The sequence below is a fragment of the Babylonia areolata genome, chromosome 28, assembly GCF_041734735.1.
Source record: "Babylonia areolata isolate BAREFJ2019XMU chromosome 28, ASM4173473v1, whole genome shotgun sequence".
Classification (NCBI taxonomy): Eukaryota; Metazoa; Mollusca; class Gastropoda; order Neogastropoda; family Buccinidae; genus Babylonia; species Babylonia areolata.
The window spans coordinates 7266595-7284871 of NC_134903.1; the positions used below are offsets into that span (position 1 = coordinate 7266595).

Genomic DNA, 18277 nt, shown 5'->3' on the forward strand with positions numbered 1-18277 from the left:
AAAAATGGATGGGAATGAATAGCATGGCTGAAGTAATAAATGACAGAAAAGGAAAAGTGACATATAAAATGATAAATTTTCAGGAGAGGGTTTCCAGAGGGTGGGCATAGTATTTTAATGGAAAGAGTCCCTGACATCCCCACAGGAGCACACAAACAGCACCTTCAACAAACCAAACATCAACTGATCAAGCAACAGAGGCTTATGATGTTGTATTGTATTGTGTTTATTTAGATCAAAAGCATACAGGTTTTCTCACAGAAGATTCTGTTGTTCCTGTCCTAGCTGATGTCCATTTCCTGAAACAGAAGGGCGATGAATTGTCAGTCATAAGAGATAAATATGCAAAGACATGTGTTTGCAACTGAATTTTGTCGGGCTTCTACCATACAACCTTTTCAGCAAGGGAAACCCAAAAATGCGTGCATCATGCCAGCTGGTATAGTTTGTGGAACAAATACCCACAACCTGTCCAGCATGGGAGGCCCTACCAGGCATGTGACACATCAAATGACATAGCTCGACAGGTCACTGAAGCACTCAAGCTACCCCACCACGACAAGGTATCAGTTCCATGGGGTAGTAACATATCAAGTTTATTCATGTATTCATTTGTCAGAATGTCATATACAAACCAATGTGAAGCTCACTTTGTAAAACACAATATATTAGCACTAATGTTTACTGAATAGTTTGCAATTTAAAGAAAAAAAAGTAAAACAATGGATTATGTTTAAGCATTTAAATCTGGTCTTCTTCTTATGCTACAATTTTTATTGACATTTCACTGTCTGCTGATTAACCATAATTCCATGCCTACAACACCAGTACAAGGCAGTATACCCTCCACACCAAAAACCATCTTCAAATTAGAATGGACCATCTCACGAGAAAGAGCTATAGATCTACATCATATATGTGAAGCAAGTTTTTTCAACAATCCCAAATTTCCTGATCAAGGTATCTATTTCAGAAAAAGTGCATGCCAACACAGCAACGCACTGTTTTGTGCAAACAACATGCACAAGTGTCCAAAGCTTCTGCTGTGGCTGCATGTGATCAAATGTCAATTAATATGCGAGTGTAAACTTCTACTTGTTATGTATCTGATCTATCAACCCGTTTGATGGCAGATACTTGAAGCTGAACTGGACATTTAAACTTTGTAATGATAAAATTTTATGGTGCCAAGTGTATTTTACATGTATATGTGTGTATACATGCATGTGTATTTTATATGTATATCTATCAATCAATGTATCTATCTATCTATATATAAGTTCTACATACATGTTACAACTTGTATATTTAAATAAAGATATAGAATATACACAAAATGTATACATACATTTTAACATACATGTGCACCTAACACTAACAGCTACCCACAACACAGTTTTGTCAGCCAGTTTGGCAACCTTCTCTGATCTATAGCCGTAACAGTTAATATTAATAATATTAATGATGATAATGATCATACTATTCATAGCCATGTTTCAAATAAACACTAAATATAAGAAACCTTGGTCATTTGTTACGTACTGTGCTAGCCATCTAAAGAGAAAAGATGATCTTACCTTTCAGTGTTCACAGTGAAAGGGCAAGTCTGTCATGGATCCTGTCATATAATCCTGTCAATCACAAACACTTTTGTTTATATAACACATTAGATCAATGCTACATACACACAACAAAATGTGACTAACACACATACCCACACACACAAAATGGATACATACATTTTAACATACATGTGCACCTAACACTAACAGCTACCCACAACACAGTTTTGTCAGCCAGTTTGGCAACCTTCTCTGATCTATAGCCGTAACAGTTAATAATAATGTTAATGATGGTCAAGTTCACTGATGATGCAGGTGAGGGGAACATACTGACACCTTTCCAGATGGAGATGACATAGGATTGGTGCCACACAGCAGTGTTCCACCTTTTGCTGCCCTGTGTCTACTCTGATGGCAAATGTTTTCTCTCTCATTCTTTTGAGATAATGAGACTGCTACATGAAATAATCTATAATTGACTTGAATTTGTACCCTAAAACTCACATATATCTTATTATCTATATCTCTATCTATCTATCTGTCAAATATGTGCAAGTGTATTTTACATCTATATGTGTATACAGGCATGTGTATTTTATATGTATATCTATCAATCAATGTATCTATCTATCTATATTTAAGTTCTACATACATGTTACAACTTGTATATTTAAATAAAGATATAGAATATACACAAAATGCATACATACATTTTAACATACATGTGCACCTAACACTAACAGCTACCCACAACACAGTTTTGTCAGCCAGTTTGGCAACCTTCTCTGATCTATAGCCGTAACAGTTAATATTAATAATATTAATGATGATAATGATCATACTATTCATAGCCATGTTTCAAATAAACACTAAATATAAGAAATTGAGGTCATTTGTTACATACTGTGCTAGCCATCTAAAGAGAAAAGATGATCTTACCTTTCAGTGTTCACAGTGAAAGGGCAAGTCTGTCATGGATCCTGTCATATAATCCTGTCAATCACAAACACTTTTGTTTATATAACACATTAGATCAATGCTACATACACACAACAAAATGTGACTAACACACATACCCACACATACAAAATGGATACATACATTTTAACATACATGTGCACCTAACACTAACAGCTACCCACAACACAGTTTTGTCAGCCAGTTTGGCAACCTTCTCTGATCTATAGCCGTAACAGTTAATAATAATGTTAATGATGGTCAAGTTCACTGATGATGCAGGTGAGGGGAACATACTGACACCTTTCCACCTTTTGCTGCCCTGTGTCCGTCCCTGTAGCAAATATTTTCTCTCTCATTTTTTTGAGGTAATGAGACTGCCACATGAAATAATCTATAATTGACTTGAATTTGTACCCTAAAACTCACATATATCTTATTATCTATATATCTATCTATATATCTATCTATTCTATGCAAGTGTATTTACATGTATATGTATATACATGCATGTATATTTTATATGTATATTTATCAATGTATGTATCTATCTATCTACCTATATATATCTACATACATGTTACAACTTGTATATTACCTTTCAGTGTTCACAGTGAAAGGGCAAATCTGTCATGTATCCTCAATCCTGTCATATATCCTCTCAATCACAAACACCTTTGTGTTTTGTATATGTAACACATTAGATTAATGTTACATAGTAACATACACACAACAAAATGTGACTAACACTCACACATACAAAACGTGATGCATTTTAACATACATGTGCACCTAACACTAACAGCAACCCACAACACAGTTTTGTCCACCAGTTTGGCAACCTTGTCTGATCTATAACTGTAACAGTTAATAGGAATCTTAATGATGATAATGATAGTATTTACTAATAACTTTTTTTTCTCAAAAGTTGTATCACATAACTAAAGTAATAGGCACAAAATATCCATTTGATGATTGTGGCTGTTGAACTTGTATAAGATATGTCAGTCGATCATGTAAAATGATAATTATACATATATATATATATGTGTGTGTGTGTGTGTGTGTGTGTGTGTGTGTGTGTGCGTGTGCATGTGTGTGTGTGCTAACATGTATGTTAATGTAATATATCATATGTACATTTAACACAATCCAACTCTACACAGTATATTTCACACAATTTTAATATAAACTTTAACTGGGTGTTGAAGAGGGAGAGGTGGCATAGCATATTTTGTTTTACTAAATGTATGTTCTATGTGGAAAGCTGTAACTGGTATGAACTAGGTACACATAAACATATATAAATAAGCAGCAACAACATTCGACAATCGTAGTCATAACTGACACAAGGCATGCAGCATTGTTGTTGGAGTGAGACGTGTATCTATCTCTATAAAAAATTATATTTCACATTATTATGCAAGAGCTGAATGACAGACAAGTGGAGAGAGAGCCAGGCACATCAACTGATCATACTATTCATAGCCATATTTCAACTAAACACTAAACATCAGAAACTGTAGTCATTTGTTGTGTACTGTGCCAGCCATCTAAAGAGAAAAGATCTTACCTTTCACAGTGAAAGGGCAACTCTGTCATGTATCCTGTCATATATCCTGTCAATCACAAACAGTAACAATTTACATTTTAGTATATACGTGAAACTGTAACTAGTGTAAGTGTAATGTAAAACTCTCTCTCTCTCTCTCTCCCTCTCTCTCTCTCTATACACACACACACACACACACATATATATATATATATATATATATATATATATATATATATATATATATATATATATATATATGTATATATATATATATATAAAGATGATAGGGAAGAGGTATCATTACGCACATCTGTTTATGTATATTTGTGCGTGCCTATGTGTTGTGGGTAGCTGTTAGGTACACATGTTATGTTGAAATGCATGTATCCATTTTGTGTGTGTGTGTGTGTGTGTGTGTGTGTGTGTGTGTGTGTGTGTGTGTGTGTGTGCTTGTGTGCTTGTGTTTGTGTGTGTGTGACTGAATCACATTTTGCTGTGTGTATGTAACACTGATCTAATGTGTTATGCAAATAAAAGTGTTAAAATTTTAATCATAACATTATAATATAAATTCATCATTTTAAGTCCAGTCCAGTTACTCAAGGAGGCATCACATTCACAGAGTTTGGACAAATATATATATATATATATATATATCTCAGAGAAGGTTGCCAAACTCGCTGACAAAACAATACGTTGTGGGTAGCTCACTAGCTGTTAGTGTTAGGTGCAAATGCATACTTGTAAAAATGTATGTATTCATTGTGTGTGTGTCTCTCTCTGTGTGTGTGTGTGTGTGTGTGTGTGTGATATTTTGTTGTGTGTATGTAACATTGATCTAATGTGTTATGTAAACAAAAGTGTTTTTGTACAGCACCTACACCAGATTTCTGGATAGTGTGCTATAAAAGTATCCATTATCATAATTTCCATTATTATATGTTGTTTTTGTTTCTGTTTATAATGTGCATGAAATAAAACAATGAGACTGAGAATGACTGATTTCTAAGTAAAATTTTAATCATAACATTATAAAATAATTTCATGGTTGTAAGTCCAGCTCAGTTACTCAATGTGGCATCATATTCACAGAGATTGGACACACACACACACACACATATATATATATATATATGTATGTATGTATGTATGTATATCTATTATTTTTGTTGTTTTTTTGTTTGTTTGTTGTTGTTGTTGTGTTTTTGTTGTTTTTTTTTCGGGGGGGAGGGGGGGGGGGGGGTTACATGATGGACTGACATATTATCTCATACAACTTGAGTTCAGCAGCCACAATCATCAAACTGATTTTTGTGTGTATTACTTTAGCGGTGTGACACAACTTATGAGGAAACAAAAATGTTATTAGTATTACTATCATTATTATAATAATTATTATTATTATTAAATGTCATGGCTTTCTATCAGAGAAGGTTGGTTGCCAAACCGGTTGAAAAAACGACCCACACGATCAGATTTCTTCTGTTTTCATTTACTCTTAACATCATGCCTATCTGTCTAGCAGTAACACAACAGTCACCTGAATAAAGATAAACATTTGACAAAACTTGTACACAATAAAAGACATCTTTTAACGTTTTCTTTCACTAACTTCGTACTTAGCAAACACTGATACATCCACCCACCTTCTTGATCCTCGATCGAACGACGCGACGCTATCCCACGATGCTTCACGATTTGGAAAAAATGCAAAGAAAAGATATAGGCTCACATTGTTTACACACTTGAGCCAAAAATCTATTCGTTAAAAAGGGTTCTGTATATGTTATTATAAAACTTCGGGTTAAACGAACAAGAAAAAAAAAGAAATTCCAACAGCAGAAGCGAACCCCAGGTTTTCGAATGAGAAGAATCTGTCTTACCCATTGCACTATCGTGCCACCTGTCCTGACGCTCAAAAATATAGTATTTAATTTAAACATGCTTTTTTTAAAGGGCGATAAATCGTTTGCAGTATTCGCAGTGAGAACGCTGTTCAAATCATATGATTCTGGTGTATCTTGGGCATTCAAAAAATCTTTAACGACAATAAAAATTTTTTTTTAAGTCCTTGGTAAAGAAGACGTGGCTATCGCCGCAATCACACTGCAACATTTAGCCGTTTTCTCTGGATCTAGATAGATGTACAAGTTTAGTTACACCAGTTGACACGGTCGATTAAATTTCTCTTTTATGTTCATTCCAGTTTTATAGTTTTAAAGTTGATATGAAAATTGAGTATTTTGTTAAACTAAGAACATGTAGAGCCAAGTACAAGTACTTCTAAACGTCGTATGAAGTGAAAAGGACTTCTTTTTGAGAAAAGTCAAGACTGGAATTTTTTTTGTTTCATCAATTCAAGGGTATTAACTCGCATGGTTACAATATTTAACTGTGAATACCGACTGATTCTGTGGATAATTTTATGGCAGTTTCGGGCATAATCCAGTAAGTGATGAGGCGTTCACAAATCTTTCTCTGAATAAATATTTAACGGTCTCCTTCTCCAACTTTCCATCACATGTTATCGTGTAATGTCAATTGAATTTTGGATTGAACGGGCAGGTCAACAACTTGAAACAAAATGGCGTCGTTCGCGTTCGCAAGACTGAATAGGCCTATGAGCACGCGCTTTGAATGTGTATAAATATGTGTACCCAATCATTGTTTTTTGCACATGAACTTCAGGGCTTAGCCAACAGATCTATAAAGTCCACTCGTCGTATTGATTTTAGTATTTTCCGAAAAAGACCACTTGGGCGAATGAACATAGTGAAAGCCCTGTACACTGAGAGTAAAATACACAAGCTTTTTATGTACTGAGTATAATTTCAAAATGTAATGTTTAAGATGAGAAAGATCAGTTTAAAGCAAATTAAGCCCCCAGCATAAGTACAGATTAATTTCCCTTTTTTACTAACTTCACCAATACGTTTGCAAAATAAATAAAACTTCCATGCTTAGCAAAAGAAGTTCCTGTTCGAACAAAAAATGAAAATAATGACTGCTCTTGTTGTTGTGTCAGAATATCAGATCAAAGTGCCAAGTTTAGAGATTACAAAAAATATAAATATAACAGTAAATGCAGTTTGCATATGATTAGGCTTCATTTTTTATTTTTTTGTGCCCATCCCAGAGGTGCAATATTGTTTTAAACAAGATGACTGGAAAGAACTGGATTTTTCCTATTTTTATGCCTAATTTGGTGTCAACTGACAAAGTATTTGCAGAGAAAATGGCAATGTTAAAGTTTACCACGGACACACAGACACACAGACACACACACACACACACACACACACACACAGACAACCGAACACCGGGTTAAAACATAGACTCACTTTGTTTACACAAGTGAGTCAAAAATAATTGAAAACAACAGATTGGCTAGTGTTCCCATGGAAACCACAGGGACACAAACTGACTCCTGCCTTTCAACAGCAACACCAACAACATACGCAGAGGCAGTGAAATCGCATCCCTGTGGCACTCCAGAGCAGCTGTCCACATCGAAAGTCCACATGTTGCCTAAAGGTAGGAAGACTGCAAAAGCAATAAGCCTGAATCGAGTGGAAAAAACAACTAAGCCCAAAAATGACGTCAAATTCTCATCCACTGACGACACTATCAATGACGCAAAACCCAAACAAAAGAAACTTCTCAACTCAAAAAAGAAATCAAATGACAACGTGCAAGAACTACCGAACACCCTGCTTCTTCACGATTCAGTCATGAATGGCGTAGAAAAAAATCGGCTTGGACACTCATATTGGTTCCATGCATCAAAGAAACGAACCCCCACATTGAGTGCTGTGCAAAAATGCCTACAAGAACTTGGCTCTGAGGGACAACAACCCGAAGCAGTGGTCATCCATTGTGGCATAAATGACCTGAAAACAGCTGATCCTGAAAAATCATGCAAATCTTTAGTGCAAGTCTTAAAGGACACGGCGAAAAAATATCCAACAACGAAAATCGTTGTAAGTAAACTTACTGTCGTGAATGACGAACGAACAGAAATGAAACGTCAACTGTATAACGCCATGCTGACTTCATATCTGTATGACGTGAAGAACATTTCCTTTATAGAAAACACCAACATAAAACATCACCACCTGCGGGACAAGTTGCACCTCACCAGGAAGGGGACCAGTCTACTAGCAGGGAACGTGGGGCGCGCTGTCAGGGACCTGCTGTGGGAGACCCCCAGGAGACCTGCCCGACCAGCGCAGCACTATCAACACCACGCCTACCCCGCCTTCCACCAGCCTACGTGGTACAACCCATTCAGCAACCTGATAGACTGGTCATTGTACTGATCACCAGGAGAACTTTCACTTGTGTTCAGATCTGATTTATTCCCACGTGAACACCAGGACGCTCTGCTGTGTGCTGTTCGACTATTTTATCTCTGTTCTAAACACTATAATCATTAGTACATACTCATTTAGTATATTGATTCATAACCTACCGATTATTATTATTATTATTATTATTATTATTATTATTATTATATATATATATATATATATTTTTTTTTTTAAATTTTTTTTTTTATAATTTTTTTTTAATTCCTTTATTATTATTATTTTTGGTATTATAGTTTAATGTATTTTTTTGTGTTGCGTTAAATTAGTTAACTTTTTGGAACTGTGATCAACAATAGACAATCACTGAACTTTCTCGAGCAATGACGGTCAACAACAACCTAAATGTGTTTCAGTGGAACTGTCGATCTATTGGTACAAACTGTGATCACTTGGTGCAGCATCTGGCGAATCATAGTTACCAGTTGCTAGCCCTTCAATCTCTAAATGTGAAGCGAGATAAACTTCCTAAATTTGATCACTATTACTTTCCGCCATTACATCAGAAGGTGGATACCAATGAGAAAATCAGCACAGCTATATACATTCGAGAAGGGGTCAAGTACACTCCATGCCCCAGCCCCGTTCCACCAGATATACCAAATATTCATTCTTGTGCTGTAAAAGTCCAGTATAATTCTTCACTCTTAACTGTCATTTCTGTATACCTACCTCAGGGTCCAAATGCCTTTAATACAGAGTGGATTCGAACATTACGGACAGACCAGGACAAAAAAGTTCTCATCACGGGAGACTTCAATGCACACTCGCCATTTTGGGAGAAAGACTGCCAGTCGATCACTAGCAATCGTTTTATTGAAAACATTGTAGATACTTCTTTATACCTACTTAACGATGGCAGAATAACACGGATACCAGACAATCCAAGTCATAGAGCAACTGCCATAGATCTCACTTTAATCTCACCAGATCTGGCACCAATATGTGACTGGAATACACTGGATGACACTCTTAATAGTGATCATTTGCCTATTATAATAAGACTTGAATCTAAAATGCCTCAGTCAATAGATCCAAACGAGGATAAGATCCCAAAATATAATTACCGACATGCGAACTGGGATAAATTCACAAGTTTGCTTTCATCGTTTCAAATTTGCAACATAAACGATACAGACATCAACAGTTTATATTCGACATTTACAAATGTAGTCATCACCGCTGCAAATGAATCTATACCCAAGTACAAATCGGTTAAAGATCATAAGCACTCTGGTAATATCTGGTGGAATGAGGCTTGTGAAGCAGCAAAGAAAGAAAAGAAGTCAAAATTCAAAATATACTTAAAAGTACAATCCATCCCAAATCATTTAGAGATGAAAAAGGCTAAAAATAAAGCAAATAGTATTAACGCACAAGCGAAAAGGCAGTACTGGTCGTCTTTCTGCACAAATGAAGTTTTCAATCACAAAGATATGCAAAAGGTATGGGAAAAACTAAAATCAATGAAAAATGGAATATATTTACCACAATGCCCAATTAAACTGGACCATACAGATCTACCTTCAAATATTGAAAAGGCAGAAGTTTTTGCTGACATGTTTGGTAATCACAGTAGAATCACTGGTTTGTCAGAAGAAAATAGAAAGTTCAGAGAAAGCCAAGAGAAAAATGAAATATACCAAGGTTCAGAGAGCGTAAATCACCTATATATAAATAGTGAAATAACACCAGATGAAATAAAGGAATGTCTCTCAAATCTCAGCAGCAAAAAAACAGCAGTTGGTTTAGACGGAATTTCAAACGAAATGTTCAGACATTTGCCTGGAAATTTGACTGATTTCTTACACTTCATTTTAAAGAAATGTTGGTCTGATGGTGACATTCCTCTTGTATGGAAACAATCAATTGTTGTCCCAATACACAAACAGGGCAAACGCAGAACAGATAAAAACGGTTATCGACCAATTGCCTTAACATCGCATGTATGCAAACTAATGGAAAAAATTGTTCTAAAAAGACTTGTTCATTATTGTGAGAAGCATAGTGTAATTCCTGTAAACCAAGCTGGCTTCAGAAAAGGTAGATCCTCCACAGAACATCTAGTCAAACTGACTACACAGGTAAAGCAACAGTTTGCAAGGCGAAAAAACGTACTAGCGACTTTTTTTGATGTGAAAAAAGCATACGACCAAGTGTGGCACGCTCGACTTTTATATAAACTGAAAAATATCGGTATCACAGGCAACATGTATGATTATATCAGAAGTTTCTTATCAGATAGATTTATACAAGTAAGAATAGGAAACACCTACTCAAACCCCAGACAATTACATATGGGGTTACCACAAGGATCAGTAATTTCGCCACTTTTATTCAATATATTATTAGCAGATCTACCTAACAAGCTAGCTAAAGATACAGTCTTGGTTCAATTTGCTGATGACATTTGTTTATGGATGAAGGTGACAATGAAAAATAAAACGCCTACTAGGACACTGAATTACATAAAGAAAATATACCAGCGGGAACTTGATAAAATCAGCAACTTTATGACGGAAAATGGCTTATCATTGTCCTTAGAAAAAACAAATATGATGCTATTTAACACAGGATCAGACCCAGAAAAGCTCCCTGTGTTTACAATACATGGTTCTATCATCAGATATACACAATATGTTAAATTTTTGGGAGTTTATATTTCTTCAAAGCTTTCGTGGAATTATCATATTGACTATATACTAAACAAAGCAAGAAAAGGTCTAAATTTCCTTAAAATAATTTGTAAACAGCACTGGGGGCAAGATACCAAAGCGTTGATATCTCTCGCAACCTCTCTCGTACGTTCACGCTTGACATACGCTCAAGAGGTATTTTTCAGTGCTCCACTGCATTTGTTAAAGAAGCTGCAAAGCATCGATTGTAAGGCTTATAAACTTGCTCTAGATGTGCCCATTCTTACATCAAATTTAGGGACCTACAGAGAAGCAGGTGTTTTATCTCTTGATGAACAAAGGAAAGCTTCAGCCGCGAAATTCGTTATCAAATCTTTAGCATATGAAACCTTTTCAAAAGAAGAAGTTAATTTAAGTTCACAAAAAGATTTTGCTAAACGAGCTAAGACGATACAGTCTATGACATCCATCAATACATTTGCATCAGATATCATTAGTGCTACGGAATCAAGAGACAAGCAAATTGCAAAAATACCTACTTTTTCACCAGTCCCTGAATGGGAGCAGTGTAAAGCTACCTTTGACATGGATTATACAGATTTATCCAAGAACCAGTCACCATTTTTGTTAAAACCTGAAGTGCTCTCCCATATAGAAAATCAATATTCTAATTATCTAAAAATATACACAGACGGATCTGTTCTAGAAGATGGTAATTCAGGAGCGGCTTTTGTAATTCCTTCATTTAGATTAGAAAAATTATACTATATTGGTAGACAATATTCCATTTTCACAGCTGAACTTATAGCCATACTTATGGCCTTAAATTATATTTCAGACATTCCGAAAACTGTCAGTGAAATTCTATTATGTGTAGACTCGAAGTCAGTATTAAAAGCTATAGAATCTCCAAATTCAAAGAAGCGAATAGAGATGACAATGGAAATAAAACATATTATTCACCAACTGACAAAACAGGGCATTAAATCAACTTTCTGTTGGGTACCTTCGCACTGTGGAATATCTTCAAATGAGTGGGTAGACCAAGCAGCTAGAAGAGCAGCACGTAATTTCGAAGGCGCAATACAACTTGACATCCAGTTAGATCTACATGAATACATTAGTTGTATAGAAAATGTCTCTAGAAATCGATTTAAGAAATTACTTATAGATTCAAATAATCAATATTACCAATGTTGTGTAAACACAAAGAATGCAGCTAATCCCAAACATTTTCTAAATTTGACACCAGCAGCACATTCAAGACAAATTACAAGTCTAATGTATAGAATTCGTTTAAATGCCTTTCGTACAAAATTTTCTAAAAATATAAAATGTATATGCGGTAAACAAATAACTGTAAGTCATCTACTCATTCATTGTCCGAGCATAAGACCGTTAATTCCTAAAGATGTAGTTGATGACTTTTCTTCCAATATTTCATTAGCCACTGAAAAGATTTTGAATGATTATTCATTGCTTAGAATGTTTTCGGAAATTTTAAACTCCAGTCCAGTTGGTATCCTCCTTTGATGTGTTATAATTAATGTTGTTATTTATATTTACATTGTTATAGGTTAATACTTGTTGATATGCATATACATATTCTCCTTCCCATGACACCTCATTCAATACACACCACAATCTCTTTAGACCTTTTTCTTATAATATACTTTTCCTCTGTTACATAACATGATTTTTTTTTTTTTTTTTTACACTAATATTCACATGCATTCCCTTTCCTTTATCCACTTCTTTACTCCTTTCCGTCTAAAAACACTTATAGTGAATAGACGTTAAACTGAAGATAAAACACACACACACACACACACACACACAAAACTATTATTTGTATGTAAACACACACGCGCACACACGTACAAACACACACACAAACACACACACACAAACACAAACACACACACACACACACACACAAACACAAACACAAACACACACACACACACAAACACAAACACACACACACACACACCTGCTGTTAGCGTTAGTGGTCTGTCACCATCATTTACGTGTGTTCATCGATCCATCGGGCGTCGAGTTCTACCAGGAAGTCAAAATGTGAAGCGTGCGCGGGTTGGGCGGAAAGTTGGATTGCGTAAATGCCTTCTCTCTCTCTCTGTGTCTCTGTCTCTGTCTCTCTCTCTCCCCGTCTGTCTATTTCTCTCCTACCCGCGCTCTCTCTCTGCCCCCTCTTTCTCCCCTCTCTCTCCTCCTGTCTCTCTCTCTTTATCTCTCTCCGTCTATTTCTCTCCCTCCCGCTGTCTCTCTCTCTCTCTCTCTCTCTCCCCAACCTTCTCTCTCTCCCTCTCTCCCCCTCTGTCTCCCCCTCCCTCTCTCTCTCTCCGTCTTTCTCTTTCTCTCTCATCTCGCTCTCTCCCTCTCTCTTTCCATTTGTTTTCCATGTTGATGGATTTCAGGTTGCGACGAGTAACGGATTTTTTGGTTCTTGTAGGTTTTGAAATATTAAGCGAGAATATGACAGCAGAATGGTCGGAAGAAAAATTGTCAGTTACAGTCACTGACGCAATCATGGCATCGGAGTCACGTGCGATGAGCCAATCCAACATATAGCCAGATCTCTGTGTGTGTTGGTTCTGTAACGAGCTGAGAGAGAGAATGATTGAACAGAGATAGACATAGGCGTTTTGACATCAGTGGAGGTTTGTTTGTCGAAATGAAAACTGCAATCTCCGAGGATGATAAGTTTGCCGGAACGAAGGTTGTAGTAATCAAGTAGTGTTCGGAACTCATCGTGAAACAGAGAAGGCGTTAGGTTGTTTTTACGACTAGGAGGAGGACGATAGAGTCAACAGAAGATGATTGAGTGACCGGGAACATTGAGAGTGACTTCGAGCATTTCAAAAGTGTTATGTGGAAAGGCGTGGTTATGGGAGAAGCAAAGGGAAGACTCCAAGATGCCTCTGTAGACGATGGCGATGCCACCTCCACGAGACAGTTGAGGAAGTGACTTAGGTTTGTATCCAGGAGGTGTCAGTTGTTTCAGTTTGGGTTCATGACCTTGTGACTTTAACCAGGTTTCGGAATGAAATACGATATCAAAGTTATTTTCAAAAAATATAATCAGAAGTATAGTCAGTCTTTTGATCAGGGCAGACAGATTGAGCACTTTCAGTTTCAGTTTCAGTAGCTCAAGGATGCGTCATTGCGTTCGGACAAATCCATATACGCTACACCACATCTGTCAAGCAGATGCCTGACCAGCAGCGTAACCCAACGCGCTTAGTCGGGCCTTGAGAAAAAATAAAAGTAAATAAATAATAGATAAATACATAAAAAAGTACTACTACTACCAATATGTATAAGGCGCAAAAGCTTGAAGTCAACTATAAGCGTACAAAAAAAAAAGAAAGAAAAAAAAAGAAAGAAAAAAAGAATAACAAAAAAAAAAAAAGAAAGAAAGAAAAAAAGAATAACAAAAAAGAAACAGATAAATATTATAAATAATATAAAGACTGAGCATTGAACAGACAGGCATGAAAGAGATCAGAGGTAAGGAGAGAGGAATCCAATGGTGAAGCAGGTGAGTCAGGCAGACAGACAACAGAAGAAGAAGATGGTGACTGAGCAGTGGAGGACAATGGGAAGGAAGAAAAAGGTCCGGGAGTTGAGACAGGTGTGGCAGGAGTAGGAAGCGGAGCAGAGGCTATAACTGGCACGGGGGATACATTACAGTTGGGAATATTGTCATCAGAGGGGGCAATGTCACGGGAAGTAAAAATGTCAGCAGGAACACGTGTGTTGAGGTTGGAAGCAGCACAAACAACGCGGCATAAAGTGGATGTGTCAACACACACAGGTAACACATCAGGAGTAGTGTCAGTAGTGCTGACGCCACACACAGCGGAAGCAACGTCAGAGGAAATGCTGGATACGCCAGCTGATGTGACGTTGTCAGTGACAGTCACAGCAACGGCAGGGCCGACATCGGAAACAGGACGATCGGTACAGGGGGCTTCGTCTTCGGTCTGCCGATACCCAGACTGATGATGCGCCCGTGTCGTGTTGACGTGTGGCTAGTCTGTTGTTTATGCCCTGGCATACTTCTAAATTGATTACTGTAACTCTCTATCGGAAGATGTGTGTGATCGGAAGTGATTTTTAAATATTTTCTTATTTTACTTGGATTTCATGTATCTTAATGTTAATGTTCTAATCTTATTGGCGTGACATATGTTATGTGCATGCATACGTTGTTTGTGTGTGTGTGTGTGTGTGTGTGTGTGTGTGTGTGTGTGTGTGTGCATTTTACTTATATATACGATTTATTCCCTTGATGTTTTTATTTATGTATTGTTGTACAATACCTTATGGTCTTAACGTGTGTGTGTGTGTGTGTGTGTGTGTGTGTGTGTGTGTGTGTGTGTGTGTGTGTGTGTATGTGTGTGTGGGTGTGTGTGCGTGCGTGCGCGCATGTCATTTTTGTTAATCTTATACCCTTTTTTTGTTGGATGTTTTCATTTGTTAATATTGTTGAGCAATACCCTATTGTCTTAACATGAGTATGTGTGTGTGGGGGGTGGGGGGTTAGTATATCGTCAGCTATTGGGAATTCTTATTTGACTAGTTTTAATCTCTTCTTATGTTGCGCATGATTTTATGCCAGTGTTTACAATGAGCCTGTGATTGCACAACTTAATTTCCATGTGGATTAATAAAGTGTTTTTGATTTGATTTGATTTGTCTGGTTTGCCTGCTTCATCCATTCAGTCCCTTCAGCGCATACAAAATTCTGCTGCCCGACTCGTCCTCAGAAAGAAAAGATCTGAGCACATCACTCCTCTTTTGCAACATCTCCACTGGCTCCCTGTCTCACACCGAATAAAGTACAAGATCAGCACTCTATGCTACAAATGTATTCACAAATCAGCCCCTTCCTATCTCTGTGGCTGCCTTCACCTCTACACTCCATCTCGCTCACTACGATCAGCTTCGGATCCACTCCACTTACGCATACCCAGATTCAAACTCTCGACTGTTGGCCGCCGTTCTTTCTCTGTCTCTGGACCTTGCAATTGGAATGAACTTCCTCTTTCGCTTCGTCAAGTCTCCACACTCAGCTCTTTCAAGTCTGGCCTAAAAACCCACCTCTTCCCAAAATAGCCTCCCTTCCCTGCCTCTTCCTTGTCTTTAGTTTCTCCAGTTTTAGAGTTATGCGTGCGTGAGAATGACTGGTGCGAAAGCGCTTAGATTTGTCTATGCACAAGATTCAGCGCTATATAAGTACCATTATTATTATTATTATTATCATTATTAAATGCTCTCATGTCATTGATGTTCGCCATGGTGACAGTGGCAGTGCGAGAACAGACGTTGGACGGTGTGAGAGGGCTGGGCACGTGAAAAACGTGACAAAAGGCAGAGAATCTTGTGAACAGGGCGATGGCCACTGACACAGTAACCAGGGTCAGGTGAACAGCATTCATTTTGTGTTCGTTTGGAAATAGATACAAAATTAAAGACGAACATTAAATGTCAAATTATTCTTAAATCAAATGGAAAAAAACCCACACAAAACAAAATTGTTCCCGAGTCCCGGAAACAAAAGCACACGTTGATATATAAGTGGATGGGTTGAAAGGGCAGATAACTGTACTCTGTCTGTCAGAGTTTGGCTCTTCCTCCTCCTCTTACCGTTCTGCCTCTGACTGTTTGGGCAAGCGTCTCTTTGAATCTGGATGGCGAGGACCCCCCCCCACCCCCACCCCTTCTAGCCCCCCTCCGCCCCCCCCCACCCCCATCCACCCCGCGCCACTCCCCCCGCCCCCTTTGGAAAATAGCCCTGGTTTGTTGATAATTATTTTTCTGGCGTCTTGTGTACTGGTGGTAATAATAATAATAATAATAATAATAATAATTATTATTATTATATTTATATAGCGCTGAATCTTGTGCAGAGGCAAATCAAAGCGCTTCCGCACCAGTCATTCACACGCAGACATAACTCTAAAACTGGAAGAAAAAAACAAAACAAAAACAAAAAACAATAAACAACTGAAGACAAGGAAGAGGCAGGGAAGGTGGTACTGGTACACACACACACACACACACACAAACACACACCACCCAAAATATTTACATCCCGCAAAACCGACATCAGTGTATAAACACCAACTGGAAACGACAGTAATAATAATAATAATAATACTAATAATATCAATGATAATTATAATTACCATCACACTCGCTGAGCATGAGAGGCCCGTGGCAGGACGAAGCGAATTCCAAACTGAACGCGGTGACAGTTCTCGAACAGAGCTCTCAGTGAAGAGTAAGTGTTTGTTTCCTACATTCTTATGAAATCGTTACCATCGGAAAGGAACTGGTGGGAAAAAAACAAACAACAACAACAACAGCAACCAAAAAAACCAAAAACAAAACAAACCCCAAGCAAAATAGTAGTTCGTGCTGGCTCCGTCGCTGATGAGAATGGCAGGTTTCACATTCAAAATAAAACCAGCCTACATGTGGTGAGTAACACGTCCGTCCCGGAAACCTTAGAACACCGCACACGCCAGAAATTTCTCGCGTTTCCCTTGACATTGAGTGGTGGTCGGTCTGGAGACACACACACACACACACACACACACATGCACACAACACACACACAAGAACACACACACACAACACACACAGCACACACACACACACACACACACACACACACCACGTCTCCACCCCACACAACACACACACACACACACACACACACACACACACACAACACACACACACATACACCCCCACCCCCCCACCCCACGCCCCTCCCCCCCCACCCCCCACACACACAACACACACACACACACACACACACACACACACACACACACACACACACATATTATTACGTGGAGCTGAAGTCAAATGGAGAAGGCACAGGACTGTGAAAGGAGTGTCCTCAAGTTCGAGTCCTACAGTAATGTTGACCGGGATTTTATTTTATTTCATTTTTTTTTTACTCCTCCCTCCACTAGACCTCGAGTGCTGGTCTGGGTACTAGTGTTTTGGGATGAGACGATAAACCGAGGTCCCGTGTGCAGCAGCAGCAGACAAACATACACTCAGCCCATGTAAAAGAACCCGTGGCATGCAACAAAAAGGGGTTGTCCCTGGCAAAAACTCTGTAGAAAAACAACAACAACCAAAAAAGCCAAACCCCCA

General features: G+C 37.8%; 1 protein-coding gene and 1 long non-coding RNA gene across 4 annotated transcripts in view; both read right to left on the minus strand.

The window, feature by feature from the left end:
• LOC143301905 (uncharacterized) overlaps nt 1-5871 on the minus strand; it is a 7383-nt gene extending 1512 nt beyond the window's left edge. Inside the window, exons 1-5 of the long non-coding RNA XR_013057862.1 lie at nt 5721-5871; nt 4093-4138; nt 2502-2555; nt 1578-1631; nt 1-299 (exon numbers count right to left, since the gene is read on the minus strand). The exon at nt 1-299 is cut by the window's left edge and continues 1512 nt beyond it. This is a non-coding gene — a long non-coding RNA (uncharacterized LOC143301905). The remainder of the gene's footprint in view (nt 300-1577; nt 1632-2501; nt 2556-4092; nt 4139-5720) is intronic.
• The window catches only part of LOC143302057 (uncharacterized), an 84285-nt gene extending 66620 nt beyond the window's left edge, over nt 1-17665 (minus strand). Inside the window, exon 1 of one of the 3 annotated variants that reach the window (XM_076616555.1) lies at nt 17293-17665. In XM_076616555.1, the coding sequence (XP_076472670.1) occupies nt 17293-17311 (19 nt within the window). In that variant the 5' untranslated portion in view covers nt 17312-17665. The remainder of the gene's footprint in view (nt 1-17292) is intronic. The other 2 variants (XM_076616553.1, XM_076616554.1) reach the window with 2 other exon arrangements.
• Nucleotides 17666-18277: the final 612 nt, after the last annotated feature.